Source organism: Pundamilia nyererei, unplaced genomic scaffold (assembly GCF_000239375.1).
Source record: "Pundamilia nyererei isolate P.nyererei 1_Seehausen unplaced genomic scaffold, PunNye1.0 scaffold00003, whole genome shotgun sequence".
Classification (NCBI taxonomy): domain Eukaryota; kingdom Metazoa; phylum Chordata; class Actinopteri; order Cichliformes; family Cichlidae; genus Pundamilia; species Pundamilia nyererei.
This window is the reverse complement of record NW_005187404.1, coordinates 6,197,969-6,216,609: the sequence shown is the minus strand read 5'-3', so window position 1 is coordinate 6,216,609 and position 18,641 is coordinate 6,197,969. Positions and strand designations below refer to the sequence as shown.

The window sequence follows — 18,641 nt, the reverse complement described above, 5'->3', positions numbered from 1 at the left end:
TCAGCATAAAGAAGCTCAAACTCTGAGTTGATAGTGTTACAGAGAAACATACTTGTGTTTTCTACAAAAATACATTTTAATGTCTAAATATGAAATATGGAGACACGTCACTGGCCACGATCTGTGAGATTATCTACAAGATTCCCCATTAGTTAGTAAAATTATGTCTTTATAAAGCCAAAATTCAAAAACAACATTTCTGTTGAGCCTTCAGATCAGTCACTTGCCTCTTCATTTGCTTGTTTTAGAGCACTGCTTCACGGAGGATCCCAGTTTATCAGCCAACAGAAATGGGTTGAGGTGGCAATACTGAGAAGATAAAACTATGTTAATATCATAACTTAAGCACGCTGAAGCGTTAACTCTTTCCCATATCAAAACACCAATTAACAACCTGTACCTTTAATAATGAGTTCTGACATCTCAGTCAATATCACTAAAAACGTGATTTGACGACCGCTCAGTTCAGAAAAGAGCTTCAAGAGTTTTTCTTAGTTCGCTCTCAAGGGGTAAAAAGTTATAATTTAAAAGCATTTTAGCCACAGTGAACTTGTGGTGTTGGATACCTCTGGCGTTGTCTCCGACTTGGACTCCTGTTTATCCAACATCTGGATTTTAAAGTCGGAGGAGAAACGGGAACTCTGGAGGACTGCTGCCATCTCTCCGTTTACCTGCACTGCTACGTCTTTCTGTGTAAGAGGAAAAGAGTTTAATTGGATATATGTCTTTTTTCTGAAATTAAAAACTATAACACTTCCAGACTAATTATCACCTGTGTTTTTAGAATAAAAGCAGGTTAATAAATGTCTCTGCGTACATGCTGATAAGAGAAAGGGTGCCTTTTATACCTTGAAGCAGTGGGAGGAATCAAAGTCCAGCTGATCTGGGAATTCTGCCAACGTCCCTTTATAGGTCACAGTAGCGTTTGACATCGCTGGACTTCTGGGCAGCTTAAAGAGCCTGTAAGTGCCTGAAGCATAACTGATGTCGCCTACAAAATGAAGAGCTTGCTCAGTTGTGAAATCAGAGTGAATGCTGTCTGAAAATGTGCCTCTTTGTTACCTGCTTTTGCTTTGAGCTCACTGTTGTAGACCACAATGTGGCTCGCTGAGATGAGGTGTGGAGAGCTGAAACCCATGCTGTGGGCCAATGAGATTAGATCGGGCCAAAACAGAGAGCCGCCCATCCCCTCACCTAAGTCAGAGGAGACGGGGACTGAAGAGTTATCGGTGACGGCAGAGATGGTTGGCTTTGAATTAACTGGATTTAGAAGCAGTGTTTGTTTTACCCCACAGGACTGCGTCTTGCTTCATGTGATCAGGGATGATCTTACTGGCAAACATATCACTGAAGTAAAGCTCACCTCCCTCCTGTATGAAATAAGTGAGTGCACCTTATATTCCTATATTTCTTTGTGTGTGTGTGACAACATGTAAACATTTATTTGTGTTAATGATGATTCGTCAGGGTAACCTTCAAGACGTTGTAGGCTTGCTGCAGCACTGCTCTTTTATCAGCACATAGACAGATCACACAGTTGGATCTGAAGAGATTACAAAGAGGGGAAAAAACTTTAACAACCAAATTAAAGCTCCTTTTTTTCACCTGACAGCCAACACAACTACATCATTTAAACCTACATCACTACATCCATGGAGTCACTCTGAATGCCAGCTTCGTTGAGGTTCTCCATGTAGCCCTGGACAAATGTGACGTTGGGCTCCTTATAGCCAAACTTATCTTGATGATACTGAACATACTGACGAGCTGCTGTGATCTAAAAGAACATGAATTAACTACATCAGGAAGGGGCAGACATCAAAGTGCCATCTGTGCAGAAACCTGTAATTACCAGCTCCTGTGTCATGTCGATCCCAGTCACGTGTCCATTCGGCCCAACCAGTTTACTAAAAGCATAGCAGTCTCTGCCGGAGCCACTGCCGAGATCCAGGACTCTGCAGCCCTCGAGCTTTGCTGGAAATGGAAGACCACAGCCGAAGAACCTGAAGAGAGCCAATAACACCAGTCATTACAGGAAAACCTGTTGTCTCTAATCAGGCAGTACAGAATGATCCCATATGTGGGAATCTCAATAATATGATTGTCTGGGTCTATTCCATGTCAGCTGACCAAATGCTTCCAGCCTGAGCAAAAGTGAAAAGATCAGGATAAGTGAAAGAAAATCTATGGAAAGATGTGGTGTCTGGTAGTAAGATGTCTAAAGTTTGTGATTGTGATGGTGTTTGGCCTTGCTTTTCCTAAATGAAGTTTGGAAAAATTCATATTTGTGTTTACAGGCACCATCATTGAGTCTATCTTTTTTTTTTGAAGTCACAGTAGCAGACACGTGGCTTCTGCTCCACAGAAAAACAGACAACACTGCTTAGAAATGTTTGAAGATGCTACTGAATATTACAAAGTGCATCATCCTGGAACTTTCTTCAGGTAACTCAAATATGGTCGGCTGGGATTTTTTTTCACTGCTGATATCTGGTAAGAATAAAAACACCTTTAATTGCTTATGATTCCAAAGCGAGATTTCACCTTTTGGTCACCTCAGGGTGAACCTCACTCAGAGCTTCGGTAACACTTCTGGGCGCTGGTCTGCAGGACGATCCGCAGGAGGCGGCACCTGTCTGCAGATCACCCGAGGACTCCAGCCGCTTGCCGTAGTATTTCTGCACAGCCACATTAACAGCTGTCCTCATGCACGTTTATTAAGACAACGTACAGCAAAGTGGACACCGCAAACCTTTCTTTTGCAGAATACATAAAATAACCTGAAAAGAAACTTATTAAAATCAAAAGAAATTCCACTGGTTATAAATCAATCACGCCCGAGCAACTATTCTGCAATGCTCGAATAACTGTGGACAAAATAAAAAATATGTCCATAAACTGTGAATGAACAGAAAGCTGAGCAGTGTCTGGGCGACACTCAGGACTAGAGTACCTTCACATTTTCCCGCACGTCCTCACTAGTCGCCATTTCTTCCGAGAAGCTGTCAAAATTACAAAAACTAAATTCAAATGGTGTAAAATTCAGTCAGTGTACCGGTGTGAAAGACGACAGTGGGGTCACGTCCGGCCGTTCTTCCGGTGTGGTCTTTTCACAATAAAGGCGTCATTGTTTGTCTGTCGTGACCGGCTTTTTTTGGCGGGGGGTGGCGGCAAAGCAATTCACATTTGTCTTGATGCATTCGCAATCATCCAGGAAAGTAAATCTCCAAAAGTTGATTCTGTTCATCTGGACGTAGCGTTTTGTGGGAGAAACGTTTCGTCACTCATCCAAGTAACTTCTTCAGTCTCCAGACTGTCCTCGGGTGAGACTGAAGAAGTCACTTGAATGAGTGACGAAACGTTTCTCCCACAAAACGCTACGTCCAGTTTAACAGAATCAACTTTTGGAGATTTACATTTGTGTTTGTAGTCCCTAGAGAGGAGTACAAAGGACGGAAGAGAAATGACGAAAGAAATAAATGACTTCAGGTCAGAAATAAAACAAGAAGCAAATAACTGTAATGAAATATTTGGAATGTGATTAAATAATACAACAAATCAGCAAATCATGCTTTTGTTTAAGCAACAAACTTTACAGGATCGCACTCCAATACTGCAGGGGGCAGTAGTGCACCGGAAACGGGATCATACGGGTATTCGCAAAAATTGCGCTTGTTTAACTTCTACGCATATTTACTGGCGTAAAGCAGATTCTTTACCGGGGGTAGAGAAATATCGGGCGTAACCGCCGTCTGTGAATACTACTGAAGCTCGTTCATCGTGTGTCCGCCGTCGTGCGTCTATGCAGTTTTGTGTTAGCGCACATCAACCCAACACTGAGGCGGAAAACACGGAGAATAAGAAAGAAATGTTGTGCTAGCTGACTGTGTGCGGGTTAAGGCTTTATCCAACGATAAGAAACATTGGGAGTGAAGTAAGCGAGGTACGTGTTGTTGAATGCATTCTGTTATTGCTTAATTTTACCTCTCACCCAATCGTTAGCCACCGTGCTAGCTTTAGCAGTTGGCTAAGTTGCCGCTTCCTCCACTCTTGGCCTAATTAATAACAGGTGCTGCGGCGTGAAGTACAATGTGTTACATGTAACATAATGTAGCCATTTATGAATGATATCCCGGGTTTACGCTGTTTCTGGACGAGCTAACAACAGTTAAACGCGGGCAAAGTTCGCCTTGCTGTTGCAGTTTTGTGCCATCCGGGAGGCCATGTTAGGCTAACCTAGCTAGCTCATCAACTGTGAGCACGAAGATGTTGAAGCTACACAGATGAGTTAATGTGAAATAAATGCATTTTCTACCGAATTAAGAAGCTAGTTTTTATTTTTGAAAGGCGTTTATGTCCAAGGCCATTCTATTTTCTAGACGTTGCAAGGTATTAAGCACACGCGTTCACTTTGTGGCTTCTGTTATTTAATCTGTGGGTTGCAGGAGCCAGACAAGGAATTCATGTGCCAGTGTAATATGTTTCTGATCAATTTTTTGTTTCAGTTAAATTAATTGTAATTTGGGTTTTTTGACATGTAACGCCTCTCTCCTCAGGGTTTTGATTATATACAGTTATAATCAAAAACCTCACTTATTTTAATACCTTGGTTTTTGTCTTTGTTTTGGATAGTGAGGCACCATGGCAGCTGCCTTTCCTTACAGAGGGGTCCCTGCAGCGATGCCACCCGGTGTGCCACCAGGGGTACCAACTGCTGTGCCGCCTGGTGTGTCCCTTCCTGCACCTGTCCCAGACTACATGTCTGAGGAGAAATTACAAGAGAAGGGTATGTTGTTTGTATCCACTAAAGCGGGACTTCCATGTTTTGAGCTTTTAGTGAAGATGTTGTCACAAATGGACAAGATTAACTTTGCGATTATTAAATGTCTTTCAACTCTACAGCAAGAAAATGGCAGCAGTTACAGGCAAAGCGCTACTCAGAAAAGAGAAAGTTTGGCTTTGTGGATGCTCAGAAGGAAGATATGCCACCTGAACATGTCCGCAAGATCATCAGGGACCATGGAGACATGACCAATAGAAAGTTTCGCCATGACAAGAGGGTCTACCTTGGGTAAAGATGACTCCTTTATCCCTTTTTAAAAGTCTTAACAAAAGTCGGTGTGTTTTCTTCTTGATAACATCTTCATATGCTTGTTCTGTGTCTGTTTGTTGAACAGTGCCCTCAAGTACATGCCCCATGCAGTGCTGAAGCTGTTGGAAAACATGCCGATGCCTTGGGAACAGATTCGAGATGTGCCCGTGCTTTATCACATCACTGGAGCCATTTCATTTGTCAATGAAATCCCTTGGGTCATTGAGCCAGTCTACATTTCACAGTGGGGGTAAGGGAGAGTTTCTACTGCTGAGAACTTTCAAGCCAACTGTGATCATTTCCATTCAATAAAATGTAAATTTGTCTCTTTCCCGATTTTAATCCCAGCACCATGTGGATCATGATGCGTCGTGAGAAAAGAGATCGTCGGCACTTCAAAAGAATGCGCTTTCCACCCTTTGATGATGAGGAGCCGCCACTGGACTACGCTGACAATATTCTTGATGTGGAACCCTTGGAGGCCATTCAGATGGAGCTTGATCCAGAGGAAGATGCTTCAGTTGTGGACTGGTTCTATGAACATCAGCCCCTCAAGGACACAGCCAAGTAAGCAGCCATGGCTCTCTTCACAGACAGGTTTACATATTCAACTGATATGTTGCTTAAAACATTAATTGATGATTTATCTTTGTCTTGCTCAGGTTTGTGAATGGGACCACCTATCGTCGTTGGCAGTTCACACTGCCCATGATGTCCACACTGTACCGTCTGGCCAATCAGCTTCTGACAGATCTGGTTGATAGAAACTACTTTTACCTCTTTGACCTGAAGGCTTTCTTCACGTCCAAGGCTTTAAACATGGCCATCCCTGGAGGACCAAAGTTTGAGCCGTTGGTCAGAGACATCAACCTCCAGTATGTTCTTTTGCCCTTTTATAAAATGAATATTCTAAAGACTTATTGTTATTAATGTTAATAAAGTGCAGAATTTAAATGTTTCTTGTAATTGTTTGATATTGCTGTTTGATTCCAAACATAATGTGAAAATAGAAGCTGGTGTTTTTGTGTCCTAACTGGTTCCTCTGTATCTTCTGTAGGGATGAAGACTGGAACGAGTTCAACGACATCAACAAAATCATCATCCGACAGCCCATCAGGACAGAGTACAAAATCGCCTTCCCCTACCTGTACAACAATTTGCCCCACCACGTCCACCTCACCTGGTGAGAACTGCTGTTTACTTGAAATACCGGCTGACTGAAAAATCCTTTTTCATTCAAGACAGGAGAGACATTCATCGCTTATAAACGTCATAGATTTGTTTTATTTTTCATAATGGCTATATAAAAGCAACACTTGTGATGTTTTGGTTTTGGTTTTTTTTCCTAGGTACCACACACCAAATGTGGTTTTTATCAAAACAGAAGACCCCGATCTTCCTGCATTTTACTTTGACCCACTGATCAACCCCATTTCACACAGACATTCTGTTAAGGTAAGTGTTGCACATTATCTACTTGTCTCCCTTTGGTGCGTGGTGTTCTTCATCAAAGTCCTCTTACAAAGGCGCACTTGCATTGGACTGCTTGCCTGTGTGTAAGAACTGGAGGAATAGTAAAATGAATGGTGACTTGTTATTATTGGCTGCAGCTGCAGATCACCTTTCACCATTCAGATAACTCTTCTAGTTATTTTATAGTCTGTTGAATTCCAGCCCTTCTGCCCTTAAAAGTGATTCATTGTTTTTCCCGTCACCTCTCAGAGTCAGGAGCCTCTGCCAGATGATGATGAGGAGTTTGAGCTTGCTGAGTTTGTGGAACCCTTCCTCAAAGAAACCCCACTCTACACAGACAACACAGCCAATGGCATTGCTCTCCTGTGGGCGCCGAGACCCTTCAACCTCAGATCTGGCCGAACAAGACGTGCCATCGATATCCCCCTGATCAAGAACTGGTGAGCAAACTGTGAAGCTGTTAGGACAGGAGTAAATCTGAAGTACTTTACTGTTTGAAGAGATGTTGGCTGTGTGGAAGATTTTGTTTTGCATTAGGGTTAAAATAATAAAAAAAAAAAATCTGATAAGTATTAAACATATGTTGCTAAAATATTTTATAGGTACCGCGAGCATTGCCCTGCTGGACAGCCAGTGAAAGTACGTGTGTCATACCAGAAACTGCTGAAGTACTACGTGCTCAATGCTCTCAAACACAGACCACCCAAGGCCCAGAAGAAGAGGTGTGCATCCTTGGATTTATTTTGATATCCTGCTTTCATGCATTTTTAATTAAACCTTTATTTATTTTGCTCATTATCCAAGTTCATCTGTAAAAGTTATCCCTCTGTTGTCTTGTAGATACCTATTCCGCTCCTTTAAGGCCACAAAGTTTTTCCAGTCCACAAAGCTGGATTGGGTGGAGGTTGGCCTGCAGGTTTGCAGACAGGGCTACAACATGCTCAATCTGCTCATCCATCGTAAGAACCTCAACTACCTGCATCTGGACTACAACTTCAACCTGAAGCCTGTCAAGACACTGACCACAAAGGTACAATCTGCAGAGCAGGATCTAACTTCACATTTTGTTTTTGTTAAGTGTCTGACTGTATTCTAGTATGAAGTGCACTTCTTTTGACCATTGCTGACCTATGACTTTTTTTTATTTTTTATTTTTTATTTTTTTGCCTCCTTCAGGAGAGAAAGAAGTCGCGATTCGGCAATGCCTTTCATCTGTGCAGAGAGGTTCTCCGTCTAAGCAAGCTGGTGGTTGACAGCCACGTGCAGTACAGACTGGGAAATGTTGATGCCTTCCAGGTTAGTTGTGAAGTGGAAATTGGCCAGGCGTTGCTTTCACAGGGTAGCGGTAAAAGCGCTCTTTAATGAAAAGCAGTATAAAATGCAAGGATGTATCTTTTGTATTGATAAAGGATTTTGGGAAATCTTTTTCATGTTCATAAGATTAAAACATGATTTTATTTGAAATTTTTTTTTCAGTAGTTATTTTTATGTGTTGATTTGCACACGTGACCAACCTCAAAGGTGTGTTTCTGTGTTGCAGTTGGCTGACGGACTGCAGTACATCTTCGCTCATGTGGGTCAGCTCACAGGCATGTACCGGTACAAGTACAAGCTGATGAGACAAATCCGGATGTGCAAAGACCTGAAGCATCTCATCTACTACCGTTTCAATACCGTGAGTAATTGCCCCATGTTAACAATTTGCACACTTAAGGTGAAGCTGTTTTCTGTATAAATATTTTCCCACAATCACATTTAAGTTTTAATCTTGTCTGTGTTTTCAGGGTCCTGTGGGCAAGGGTCCAGGTTGTGGCTTCTGGGCCCCTGGTTGGAGGGTGTGGCTGTTCTTCATGAGGGGCATCACCCCCCTGTTGGAGCGGTGGCTTGGAAATCTGCTGGCCAGACAGTTTGAAGGTCTGAACATATTTTACTTGTGTGATTCTCTGACACAATCAGAGTTATTCTCTGAGGGAAACTGTAGCAGTTTCAGCAGCAGCGGCGGTTTTGCTTTGATTTCCTCTGCAGGACGTCACTCGAAGGGTGTTGCAAAGACTGTGACCAAACAGCGTGTGGAGTCTCACTTTGACCTGGAGTTGCGTGCGGCTGTGATGCATGACATCTTGGACATGATGCCTGAGGGGATCAAACAGAACAAGGCCAGAACCATCCTGCAGCACCTCAGCGAGTCCTGGAGGTGCTGGAAAGCAAACATCCCATGGAAGGTCAGGTCTCCTCAGGAATCTTTTTGACATTTGAGTGTCTTGTTACGTTTGAATGGATGGCCTGTGGTTTGAAAAATAAGGATTTGTGAAATTCTTGGTAACATGAATAAAATATCAGGTAATTGGATAATAAAGGGAACAGTATTGAAAGCACTGATTAGATATTGGAACAACTTCACAAAGATACTACAAACATTGTTAAAAATTAGAATTTAAGTGAGAAGAAAATATCTAATGTTATCTTTTTCTTTCACTTTAGGTACCTGGATTGCCTACTCCTATTGAGAACATGATTCTGCGATACGTGAAGGCCAAAGCTGACTGGTGGACCAACACAGCCCACTACAACCGTGAGCGAATCCGTCGCGGAGCCACTGTGGATAAGACGGTGTGCAAGAAAAACCTGGGCAGACTGACCCGTCTGTACCTGAAAGCTGAACAGGAGAGACAGCACAACTACCTGAAGGTAATACTCTAAGAAGAAATCTTAAAAAAAGAACTCTAGTAAAGTCCCTGCATTGTCAACGCATTTAAGGTGAAATGATGATTGTTGTCCTCCTACAAAGGCGCACTTGCATTGGACTGCCTGCCTGTGCGTAAGAACTGGAGGAATATTAAAGTGAATAGTGGTTCTTTGATTGCTGGTTGCGTTTGCCACTGGCCCTTTGCTATTCAGACACTTTTCTGATTATTACATGATGTTATAATATATGAAAACAGGTCTCATTGTATCTCTGTATCAAAGGTAAAAATGGCTGCATCCTTTAGTTTTTTGCCATATAATTGAAAGTGTGTGTATTCTGTTTACAGGATGGTCCCTACATCACTGCAGAAGAGGCCGTGGCCATTTACACCACCACTGTGCACTGGCTGGAGAGTCGGCGCTTCTCACCAATCCCGTTCCCCCCACTGTCTTACAAACATGACACCAAGCTGCTCATCCTGGCGCTGGAGAGGCTCAAAGAAGCATACAGGTAAGCAAGCTGAGAACATTGCCTTTAACTTTAGCGATGCATATTTTCTCACATCAGGCAGCAGAATTGCCAGAGTATGTTTTGTTTATTATTAATTTGTTTCCATGTCCACTCTAAATCCTTCCAGCGTGAAGTCTCGTCTGAACCAGAGTCAGAGGGAGGAGCTCGGGCTCATAGAGCAGGCCTACGACAACCCTCACGAGGCTCTTTCCAGGATCAAGCGTCACCTGCTAACACAGAGAGCCTTCAAAGAGGTCAGGGAGAAGATGTGTGGATACTTTCTAAGAGTTTCATTTAGTTAACAGGGATGTTTCTGGCTTTAAACAGTAGACAAGAACACTAGAAGAAAATGTATTGCTCTAATTTATTTTTTGTTTCACTGGTCAGTTTACAAACATAAGTAACATAAATGTGAGGCAGTATTTCCTAGCTTCTGTGTAGATACATAGTTACTGGGATGTCGTTTTGGGAAACCACCAGAAGAATTGATTTCTGTTACAGCCTTGAGTTTCTCTGTTGTAAAAGTCTTTCTTCTCATCACATCCGTTTGTTAGTTTCTAAGTGACTACTTCTTTTGCAGGTGGGTATCGAGTTCATGGACTTGTACAGCCACCTGGTGCCAGTGTATGATGTGGAGCCCCTGGAGAAGATAACTGATGCCTACCTGGATCAGTACCTGTGGTATGAAGCAGACAAGAGACGCCTGTTCCCACCCTGGATCAAACCTGCTGATACAGAACCACCACCGCTGCTGGTCTACAAGTGGTGCCAAGGTAAGACTCGAATATAGCTGATTGTGTTGTGTAGTATCTCAGAAAGGATCCAGAATACAATATAATCTCAGTTTGAATAACATTGTGGGCAAATGTGATGACATTTTCAGCTTTATTTAAATGCTCCTTTATTCTATTCAGGCATCAACAACTTGCAGGACGTGTGGGAGACTGGAGAAGGAGAGTGCAACGTGATGCTCGAGTCCCGCTATGAGAAGATGTACGAGAAGATTGATCTGACATTGCTCAACAGGCTGCTGCGTCTTATCGTTGACCACAACATTGCTGATTACATGACAGCCAAGAATAACGTGGTCATCAACTACAAGGTAAGGGTGCTTATTTCTTTTCATATAGCAGTTTTAAAGATAACTGATTAGATTTATTTATTTTTTGAGTGTTTCTCTTCATCTTTATTCCTCTCACATAGGACATGAACCACACCAACTCTTACGGCATCATCAGGGGTCTCCAGTTTGCGTCGTTCATCGTGCAGTACTACGGTCTGGTGATGGACCTCCTGGTTCTCGGCCTGCACCGTGCCAGTGAGATGGCTGGTCCCCCTCAGATGCCCAACGACTTCCTCAGTTTTCAAGACACTGCCACGGAGAGCGCTCACCCAATCCGACTGTACTGCCGCTACATCGACCGCATCCACATCTTCTTCAGGTAGGATTGCACTAAGTGATAAGATGACATTTTCTCACTTGTTTGTTTTTACACATTTAAGTGATGTCACTGTTTTTGTGGTTCCAGATTCTCTGCTGATGAGGCCAGGGACCTGATTCAGAGGTATCTGACAGAGCACCCGGACCCCAACAACGAGAACATTGTGGGTTACAACAATAAGAAGTGCTGGCCTCGTGATGCCCGGATGAGGCTGATGAAGCATGATGTGAATCTGTGAGTTTTTCTTTCAACCTTTCACTCTTAAGCTTGTAGATTATTGTTATGTAGATCTAATCTTTGTTGAATATTGCACATAACGAAAATTAGACTTTATGAAAAATGGCTTGAACTTGCCAAATCTTCCCAGTGGACGCGCAGTGTTCTGGGACATCAAGAATCGCCTGCCCAGGTCTGTGACCACAGTCCAGTGGGAGAACAGCTTTGTGTCCGTGTACAGCAAAGACAACCCCAACCTGCTCTTCAACATGTGTGGGTTTGAGTGCCGCATCCTTCCCAAGTGTCGCACCAGCTATGAGGAGTTCACTCACAAGGATGGTGTCTGGAACCTGCAGAATGAGGTGAAATTTATAATGCTAACAAACCTGCTGCTATAGTGTCTGGAAAACAAATTAAAGAGATTTTCCTTTTTTTGATTAAATGGGCTTGAAGTTCACATTTGTATTTATTTGTTCAGGTGACCAAAGAGAGGACAGCACAGTGTTTCCTGCGGGTGGATGATGAGTCAATGCAGCGTTTTCACAACAGAGTGCGTCAGATCCTGATGGCCTCTGGATCCACCACATTCACCAAGGTTAACGGAGATCTTGCTTTTTATAAACTAGAGTATTATTGTTACATTCATTGATCCTTTTATAGCTGCATTTAGATCAAGGAAAACTTACTACTTTCTCTATTTTTAATCTTCAGATTGTGAATAAGTGGAACACAGCTCTGATTGGTCTGATGACCTACTTCCGTGAGGCTGTAGTAAATACACAGGAGCTACTGGACCTGCTGGTGAAGTGTGAGAACAAGATTCAGACACGTATTAAGATTGGTCTCAACTCCAAAATGCCTAGCCGCTTCCCTCCCGTGGTCTTCTACACTCCCAAAGAGTTGGGCGGTCTCGGCATGTTGTCCATGGGCCACGTGCTTATCCCGCAGTCAGACCTGAGGTAGGTCTCCTTGCAGATATGTGTGAACTTCTAGTCTGTAAATTCATTCAGCTGTGGTGTCTTAACCAATCACACACTCATTTGTCTCACTCTTTAACAGGTGGTCCAAGCAGACAGATGTGGGCATCACCCACTTCAGGTCTGGAATGAGCCACGAAGAAGACCAGCTGATCCCTAACTTGTATCGTTACATTCAGCCGTGGGAGAGCGAGTTTATCGACTCTCAGAGGGTCTGGGCTGAGTATGCGCTCAAGAGACAGGAGGCCATTGCCCAGAACAGGTAGAGCAGATTACTCTCTTATCTGATTTGGACTCACTGCAGCTAGTTTAGACACCATAATAACCAGCGTTTCATCTTTATTCCAGGCGTCTAACTCTGGAAGATTTGGAGGACTCCTGGGACAGAGGAATCCCCAGGATCAACACTCTTTTCCAGAAGGACAGACACACACTGGCCTATGACAAAGGCTGGAGAGTCAGAACTGACTTTAAACAGTACCAGGTATGATGGAGACAGCGATGTGCAAAGAGCAGAAGTGTTAAGATTCTACATAAAAACATGAAGTGCCTTTTAATAATTCAGGCATTCTAAGTAAACTCAAGCAGATTAAAAATAGTTGGGACTCTTGGTCTCAGTTGCACTCTGCAGCAGTTGTGTTGACTTTAATGGTTTACCGATTAACAAGACTGTTTACAGTTTTATTTGTAATGCACGTGTCTGTATGCTATTACATGATGTTTATCATTTAGCTATTTCCAGCTATTGATTGTATTTTCTTCCTTGGTTGGTTGCAGGTGCTGAAGCAGAATCCGTTCTGGTGGACACACCAGAGACACGATGGCAAACTGTGGAACCTGAACAACTACCGCACAGACATGATCCAGGCGCTCGGTGGCGTGGAGGGCATTCTGGAGCACACACTCTTCAAAGGCACTTATTTCCCCACCTGGGAGGGTCTCTTCTGGTGAGAGCACTTTAAATGTTTACAGGAATTAATTATATTGCAAGCATCACACAATAGACTTTACACTTGGATCACTTTGTGTGCTTTTCTCGATACACTTGGCGAGTGTATAACTGCCAGGAAACTAATTTGTCATAAATTTAATTAATTGCCTTTAAAAACCGATTCTCTCTCTGTGCGTTTTAGGGAAAAGGCCAGTGGCTTTGAGGAGTCCATGAAATGGAAGAAGCTGACTAATGCCCAGAGATCTGGTCTCAACCAAATCCCCAACCGTCGTTTCACTCTTTGGTGGTCACCCACCATCAACAGAGCCAATGTAAGTACAACCAGGAACCAGAGAGGAAAAGAAACATCTTACAGAACATATGAGTCTTTGTTGTGTAGGAAAACTAAAGATTGTCTGTAGTGGCTTAAAGTTTGTATGTTTTTGTTTCTAGGTGTATGTGGGTTTCCAAGTGCAGCTTGACCTGACAGGAATCTTCATGCACGGCAAGATCCCAACGCTGAAGATCTCCCTCATTCAGATCTTCAGGGCTCACTTGTGGCAGAAGATCCATGAGAGCATTGTCATGGATCTCTGTCAGGTAGGTTCTGTTCATTTACCAAACTTTTTCCTCAGCACAGGAATTATTGTGCAAGTCAGAACGTAAATTTGTATGTTTTTTCTGATTCTGGTTTTCAGGTGTTTGACCAGGAGTTGGATGCTCTGGAAATTGAGACTGTGCAGAAGGAGACCATTCACCCCAGGAAGTCCTACAAGATGAACTCATCTTGTGCTGACATACTTCTCTTTGCATCTTACAAGTGGAACGTCTCCCGGCCTTCTCTGCTTGCTGACTCAAAGTATGACTTTTAGCATGATTTTAAGTTTTTTAGGGGATGAAACATTAGTTTATAATAGAATAATGAGGTCCAAAACAGAAAAGTGAAAATCTTGTTTAAATTGAAATGTTCACTTCCTCCTGCAGGGACGTGATGGACAGCACCACCACACAGAAGTACTGGATTGACATTCAGCTCCGATGGGGTGACTATGACTCCCATGACATCGAGCGCTATGCCAGGGCCAAGTTCCTCGACTACACCACAGACAACATGAGTATCTACCCCTCTCCTACTGGGGTGCTCATTGCTATTGATCTGGCCTACAACCTCCACAGGTTAGTATTGTCTAAGGGCCAGATTTTGCGCACTGTCTTGTTTGAAGATAAGAATCTTGTTTCCTATCTTTAAGCATCTACTTAAACCCAGCATTTAATGTGTTCTTGTTTTGTAGTGCGTATGGTAACTGGTTCCCTGGAGGCAAGCCTTTGATCCAGCAGGCCATGGCTAAGATCATGAAGGCCAACCCTGCCCTGTATGTGCTCAGGGAACGCATCCGCAAAGGTCTGCAGCTGTACTCCTCTGAGCCCACTGAGCCGTACCTGTCCTCACAGAACTACGGTGAACTGTTCTCCAACCAGATCATCTGGTTTGTGGATGACACGAATGTCTACAGAGTCACTATCCACAAGGTAAAAGGGTGTTTTTGTAATTCTAAGAAAGTAATGTGTATTTTGCTGTTGAGTAGTAGTAGTAGTAGTAGTAGTAGTAGTAGTAGTAGTAGTAGTAGTAATATTAAAAAAAAAATGTAGTCACAAGTATTCTCCACCTATTTCAACAGACCTTTGAGGGTAACTTGACCACGAAGCCCATCAATGGAGCCATTTTCATCTTCAACCCGAGGACCGGTCAGCTCTTCCTCAAAATCATTCACACCTCTGTGTGGGCTGGGCAGAAACGTCTGGGACAGGTACATCCCTTACTCTCAGAAATACAGCATAGCTTGTGGCAGAGATATGAAATATAAGGCTTTAGTTAGTAAGTTACTTTTTTTTTTTTTTATCAAAGGTGTTTAACTTGATTTTTTTTAATTATTTTTTTTATATTATCTCTGTAGCTGGCCAAGTGGAAAACAGCTGAGGAAGTGGCTGCTCTGATTCGTTCCCTCCCAGTGGAGGAGCAGCCAAAACAGATCATTGTGACCAGGAAGGGCATGCTCGACCCTCTGGAGGTGAGACTCTTTATGCTAATAAAACTTTAGAAGATTAGCTCAGTGTAATATTTCAGAGGTGAAACCACACTGCAGCACTTTTCCAGTTTGTGATGCATTGTTCTCCCTGTGCAGGTCCACTTGCTCGACTTCCCCAACATTGTGATCAAAGGCTCGGAGTTGCAGCTGCCCTTCCAGGCCTGTCTGAAAGTGGAGAAGTTTGGAGACCTGATCCTGAAGGCTACAGAACCACAGATGGTGCTGTTCAACCTTTATGATGACTGGCTGAAGACCATCTCGTCCTACACAGTGAGTTTCACACCAGGGTTGTAATTGTTTTACAATGATGGTGGTTTTTTGTTAATTTTTTGTTAAAGCCCCCTTACTCTCTTCTCTGTGTAAGTAGTTTGTGTTTGGTTGTCTGCTCCGTAGGCCTTCTCTCGACTTATCCTGATCCTCAGAGCGCTCCACGTCAACAATGACCGTGCCAAGGTGATCCTTAAACCTGACAAAACGACTATCACCGAGCCCCATCACATTTGGCCCACGCTCACTGATGAGGAGTGGATCAAGGTGGAAGTGCAACTCAAAGATCTAATTTTGGCTGATTATGGCAAAAAGAACAAGTAAGTCTTCAGTTTGAGTTCCCAAGTTTTGCACAAACTAATTGCTGTATGTACCTCAAATAGCTGCTTGTTTTCTGTAACTTGGAGCTAAATATAACCAGTTTTGTGGTCAATACTTCCTGTGTCTCCTTTCAGTGTGAACGTAGCTTCACTGACCCAGTCTGAGATCCGTGACATCATCCTGGGAATGGAGATCTCAGCTCCGTCTCAACAGCGCCAGCAAATTGCTGAGATCGAGAAACAGACCAAAGAACAGTCGCAGCTTACCGCCACACAGACCCGCACGGTCAACAAGCATGGAGACGAGATCATCACCTCCACCACCTCCAACTACGAGACCCAGACGTTCTCATCCAAGACTGAATGGAGAGTCAGGTATGAATGCAGCTTTTGTGGGGTTCAGACTTTGTTTTAAGAGTTCACTCGTGATTGAGTAAAATATGAAGACCTAAATCATGTTTGTTTGTTGTTGTTGTTTTTTTTCCCCATGTCAGGGCCATATCTGCTGCGAACCTCCATCTCCGAACCAACCACATCTACGTCTCATCTGATGACATCAAGGAGACGGGTTACACCTACATCCTGCCCAAAAATGTCCTCAAGAAATTCATCTGCATCTCAGATCTGCGAGCACAGGTATGTATTCATCATATTACACATCACTTCATCAACTGAGCCCATTGTAACAACATGCTCAGGTATATATGCTGACCATATTATTTTGTTCCAGATTGCAGGCTACCTGTATGGCACCAGCCCACCTGACAACCCCCAGGTGAAGGAGATCCGTTGTATTGTCATGGTGCCCCAGTGGGGGACTCACCAGACTGTCCACCTGCCCAACCAGCTGCCTGGTCATGAATACCTGAAAGTAAGTTCCGGTTTATTCTTAGCAATTGATACATGATAGCGTTGCTGGCTGCTTTGTTCCAGCTTTAAAGCTTTATTTTTATTTTCCCTAAACAGGAAATGGAACCCCTTGGCTGGATTCACACGCAGCCCAATGAATCGCCGCAGCTGTCCCCACAGGATGTCACTACCCACGCCAAGATCATGGCTGATAACCCTTCATGGGATGGAGAAAAGACCATCATCATTACTTGCAGGTAGGCTTCATTACTTTGCTATGAAAAGAGTGTAGGAAGGTAAAATCTGTAGCAGTTTAAAAAAAAAACTAACTTGAATGGAGTTTAAAGTATTGCAAGTTCAATACGCAGTATAGTGATTCTATTGGAAATCCATTTATTTATATTATAATTTTATTAAAAAACTCTTTAATTACTAAAATAAATTTTTAAAATGCACCAGACTCTTTAAAAGAAATTGTAGTTATAACTGTATTTTCAGACATAGTTGACTTGTACTTAAGAGTGTCTTGTCTGTGCTTTTCAGCTTCACCCCAGGTTCATGCACGCTCACAGCCTACAAGCTGACACCCAGCGGGTACGAATGGGGTCGCCAGAACACGGACAAGGGCAACAACCCCAAAGGTTACCTACCGTCTCACTATGAAAGGGTGCAGATGCTGCTGTCTGATCGCTTCCTGGGCTTCTTCATGGTACCTGGCCAGTGCTCCTGGAACTACAACTTCATGGGTCAGTATTCAAAGCTCTTGTATTTATATTAGTATTGCTTGCTATATATCTGTTGCCAAATCTGCCCTGAGTGCAGCGTTTTGTTTTCTTGTTTTTTGAATGATCAGTAGGATACATTGATGTTTCCACTGCCCCAGTGTCTGTTTCATTGATTTTAGTGTGCAGATTTGCTTCACAATTATTTAGATCCAGGGATGTGAAACTCATTTTGCACTTTAACCTTAAGTTGGCCGGACATTTAGGAAAAATGTGAAGACATTTAGCTAAACATTTAATCCCTGATATTCTAATGTAAGATATACAACAGTATGTTTTCTTTTTCTACATGATAAATGTGTAAAATAACAAAATTTGTTCTGGTCGCTCGCCTTATGACACCCCTGTTCTAGTTATTTATATATGCTAATAATAAACCTGTCAATTCCCTTTACCACAGGCGTGCGCCACGATCCAAACATGAAGTACGACCTCCAGCTGGCCAACCCGAAGGAGTTCTACCACGAAGTCCACCGGCCCTCGCACTTCTTAAACTTTGCCTCTCTGCAGGAGGGCGAGATCTACAATGCCGACCGCGAGGACATGTACGCCTGAGGGCAGACGTGCTGCACTTGACCTGTTTCGTTGAAAGCTCTGCCAGAATTATGTGGCGCTCAGATTTCAGAACCTGTAATATTGCTATTGAAAAAGATGTAACTGTGATGATGGAATTCTTGTTTTGTTTTTTAATGTAAAGGCTTTAGGATCCTTTTTGATATTTGATATTACTCTACCCTCCCCTCTATTACAGTAAGGCTACTTCAGTCTTTGTGGCATCTCACATGTGCATTTGTGTAGTTTTCAGTACACAGTAATTTGGTATAATATTTGATCAGACCTCTGTTTAGGAAGGGGAAATGACATGCTTACTGTTCACTCTTTTGAGAATTGAAACTGAAAGTTGTTCTTTCATGCCAGTAACGCCCCATTATTACTGTGTTGTATGTCGTACTGTACATCCTGTCACACCATAGCTTGAGTTTAAATAAAGATCTCAATTTTTATGAAC

The 18,641-nt window shown here is 42.9% G+C and overlaps 2 protein-coding genes across 4 annotated transcripts; one reads left to right on the top strand and one right to left on the bottom strand.

Moving 5' to 3' along the window:
* Window positions 1–10: 10 nt before the first annotated feature.
* On the bottom strand, window positions 11–3,054 carry LOC102192153 (arsenite methyltransferase). 3 transcript variants are annotated; one of them, XM_005720796.1, is made up of 10 exons: window positions 2,954–3,054; window positions 2,545–2,678; window positions 1,853–2,003; window positions 1,641–1,777; window positions 1,474–1,543; window positions 1,289–1,370; window positions 1,063–1,215; window positions 849–991; window positions 567–689; window positions 11–309 (listed from the first exon to the last, which is right to left on the bottom strand). In XM_005720796.1, the coding sequence occupies exons 1-10, from the start codon at window positions 2,987–2,989 to the stop codon at window positions 232–234; spliced, it is 1,107 nt and encodes a 368-aa protein (XP_005720853.1). In that variant the 5' UTR covers window positions 2,990–3,054; the 3' UTR covers window positions 11–231. The 3 variants fall into 3 exon arrangements, with proteins under 3 accessions (XP_005720853.1, XP_005720854.1, XP_013766810.1); XM_005720797.1 differs by having other exon boundaries at window positions 1,063–1,194; XM_013911356.1 differs by lacking the exon at window positions 2,954–3,054 and having other exon boundaries at window positions 1,063–1,194; window positions 2,545–2,944.
* Window positions 3,055–3,701: 647 nt separating this feature from the next.
* Window positions 3,702–18,640, top strand: prpf8 (pre-mRNA processing factor 8). Its single transcript, XM_005720792.1, has 43 exons — window positions 3,702–3,943; window positions 4,633–4,786; window positions 4,903–5,071; window positions 5,178–5,342; window positions 5,441–5,659; window positions 5,755–5,967; window positions 6,150–6,275; window positions 6,442–6,547; window positions 6,815–7,005; window positions 7,168–7,287; window positions 7,406–7,595; window positions 7,742–7,861; window positions 8,106–8,240; window positions 8,350–8,479; window positions 8,591–8,787; window positions 9,047–9,253; window positions 9,598–9,761; window positions 9,889–10,015; window positions 10,342–10,534; window positions 10,676–10,863; window positions 10,965–11,203; window positions 11,291–11,437; window positions 11,571–11,781; window positions 11,898–12,014; window positions 12,131–12,378; window positions 12,479–12,658; window positions 12,745–12,880; window positions 13,174–13,343; window positions 13,530–13,659; window positions 13,781–13,927; window positions 14,026–14,186; window positions 14,312–14,503; window positions 14,620–14,857; window positions 15,007–15,135; window positions 15,283–15,396; window positions 15,511–15,684; window positions 15,808–16,001; window positions 16,137–16,376; window positions 16,496–16,637; window positions 16,732–16,872; window positions 16,968–17,107; window positions 17,394–17,596; window positions 18,033–18,640. The coding sequence occupies exons 2-43, from the start codon at window positions 4,642–4,644 to the stop codon at window positions 18,185–18,187; spliced, it is 7,053 nt and encodes a 2,350-aa protein (XP_005720849.1). The 5' UTR covers window positions 3,702–3,943; window positions 4,633–4,641; the 3' UTR covers window positions 18,188–18,640.
* The last annotated feature ends 1 nt before the right edge of the window (window position 18,641 follows it).